Source organism: Camelina sativa, chromosome 7 (genome assembly GCF_000633955.1).
Source record: "Camelina sativa cultivar DH55 chromosome 7, Cs, whole genome shotgun sequence".
NCBI classification, from domain to species: Eukaryota; Viridiplantae; Streptophyta; class Magnoliopsida; order Brassicales; family Brassicaceae; genus Camelina; species Camelina sativa.
Window position 1 is genome coordinate 5,384,920 of NC_025691.1, and position 2,580 is coordinate 5,387,499.

Below are 2,580 nucleotides of genomic sequence, written 5' to 3' on the forward strand. Positions count from 1 at the left end.
TAACAACGATGAATCCAATCCTTAGAAGTCTTCTCCTTTGTTCCTAGCACAAAATCTCCACTCCTCAGAGACAGATCTCAGCCAACAAGCCTTGAATCTCCACAATCTCCCAAAAACGCACTCTCTTATCTCTTTTCTCTCTAACCTTTCTTTGTAGTGGCTAAAAGTGATAATCCTGAAACTCTCAAGTCGATTTCTCACTTAAATACTTCGGTTTGGGATTCCACTTAAACCAAACCGTGCCAAGACGACGATTTAAAATAATTTTGTCGAACCAGAATTATTGGTGTCGATCCACTTTTGGTGTCGGTTGACTCCCATCCCCAAAACTCACATTTTTTTCCCGAATGTTACACAAAAGCACAATGACAGATTACAAAATCTACATTTTGCTAGATAATCGATCTAGTCACCTCCTGCCATATGACAGATTAAAAAAAGTTATATGTTATTTACTTAATTTTGATTAAAAACGACAAAAGCATGTAGATTTTTTTTGTATGCAACATGAGATCCCACTCTTCATATTTTGCGGAAGATTACTCTAATGTGTGACATAGCCAAAGGTCCCCTAAACTCTTGAAAGTGAAGACACGGCGCATTGATTTGAGAGATTAAAATCAACAACTTTGGCTTGATAGTCTTGAAAAGAAAAGACCGAACCTTCCTTGAAGCTGATGATAACCAAAATGTTAGTTACAGTTGAAGAGCATTTTAGTTTCAGCATATATGAAAATACACGATGACTTTGATTTAGTTAGATTAAAAAATTTGACTGACTCATGGAAAGAAAATCAATGATGGCATGTATGATGAGAAATTGACGAAGAAATAACATGAAAGTCGTGGAAGAATAGTCAATGTTTGACAAAAATAAAATAAAAATTAAATCATATACAGTATGTGTCAGCATCCTATAGTCAAATCCTTGTTTAACAAAACTCTGGTAATTTCCAACTTAAAAAAAAGAATATCTAAATTTCAAAACATGAGTTAGTTTTTCAATACTTTGGAGTATCTTCACAAAATTTCTCAAAATGTTAATTATTATACAACTACAATATATTATAATGTCATTAAAATTGGATCGACGTTAACAGAACAATTAACTTTCAAAGTGAATCCAGTAATAAAAAATTGAATATATATATATATATATATCTATCAACTATACGCTTTATTTTTATAACTATCTACTTAAAAAGAATGTTTACGTCTAACTCCGAAAATTGGATTCTAATTAATAATTATAACTATTAATTATCATAGGTCGGCTAAAATGATGCTCATGATCATAATCGAACACTGTCTGATGAAAAAAAAAAGTTATTTTCCATGATAATTAAAAATCAATATATAATATACGACCAAAATGCAGAGACTAGTTGTTAAAAAAGACTAGATATCGTATTCTCTATTATATTTCAACAAACAAATTAATATACGTAAACAAAAATTTAATTGCATATTTGTGTCATTGGGGTCGTACTTGTTGACAATAAAGCCTATAAATTACAAGGAGCGGATGAGTTACAAATCACCAATCCAACACTTTCCTACATGAGCAATATTCAAGAAATGGAAATGATATTGATGATCTCTTTGTGCTTAACGACCCTCTTAACCCTTTTCTTGCTTAGAAAATTCCTCAAAGGAACCGCAACCAAAGTGAACCGACCACCATCTCCATGGCGACTACCGCTGATTGGTAACCTCCACCAGCTCAGCCTCCACCCTCACCGTGCCCTCAAATCCCTCAGCCTCCGGTATGGACCACTCATGCTCCTTCATTTTGGTCGTGCCCCCATACTCGTAGTCTCCTCCAGCGAAGCAGCCCATGAGATATTGAAAACACACGATCTTAAGTTTGCCAACCGACCTAAGTCAAAAGCCGTTCATGGGCTTTTTAACGGTGGTCGTGATGTGGTGTTTGGTCCCTATGGAGAGTATTGGAGACAGATGAAGGTACCTCACTACTACTTTTAAATTCCTCTTTATATATTTTTTTAATCTACAAGTTGCACCCACTCATGCACTAACATATTATATTTTAGTATTATTTATATTTTTTAAATGTACATTTTTGTAATCAATTAATGATGGTTTTAAATCTTGTTTTGGATGAAGAGTGTATGCATTCTGAATCTGCTCACCAACAAAATGGTTGCGTCCTTTGAGACGGTACGAGAAGAGGAGTTGAAGGAGATGTTGAAGAAGCTGGAGAAAGCAAGTGTTTCTTCTTCATCAGAAAATCTGAGTGAAATATTTATTGCTATAACAAGCGATGTTACAAGTAGAGTTGCCTTGGGAAGGAAACATAGCGCGGACGAAACTGCAAGGGCTCTCAAAAAGCGAGTGAGGCAGATCATGGAGCTTTTAGGCGAGTTCCCGATCGGGGACTATATCCCGGAATTGGCATGGATAGATAGGATCAACGGTTTCAATAATAGAATCAAGGAAGTGAGTCAAGGTTTTAGCGATCTTATGGACAAAGTGATACAAGAACATGTAGAGGCAGGTAATCATAAAGAGGATTTCGTCGATATACTCTTATCAATCGAAAGCGAGAAGAGTATTGGA

At 35.2% G+C, this 2,580-nt stretch overlaps 1 protein-coding gene across 1 annotated transcript in view; it reads left to right on the forward strand.

Annotated features, from left to right (window-relative positions):
- LOC104704341 (cytochrome P450 71A12-like) overlaps nucleotides 1,541-2,580 on the forward strand; it is a gene marked incomplete in the record, with an annotated part of 2,413 nt that continues 1,373 nt past the window's right edge. The window contains 2 exon segments of the mRNA XM_019226999.1: nucleotides 1,541-1,965; nucleotides 2,128-2,580. Coding sequence (XP_019082544.1) covers nucleotides 1,561-1,965; nucleotides 2,128-2,580 — 858 coding nt within the window.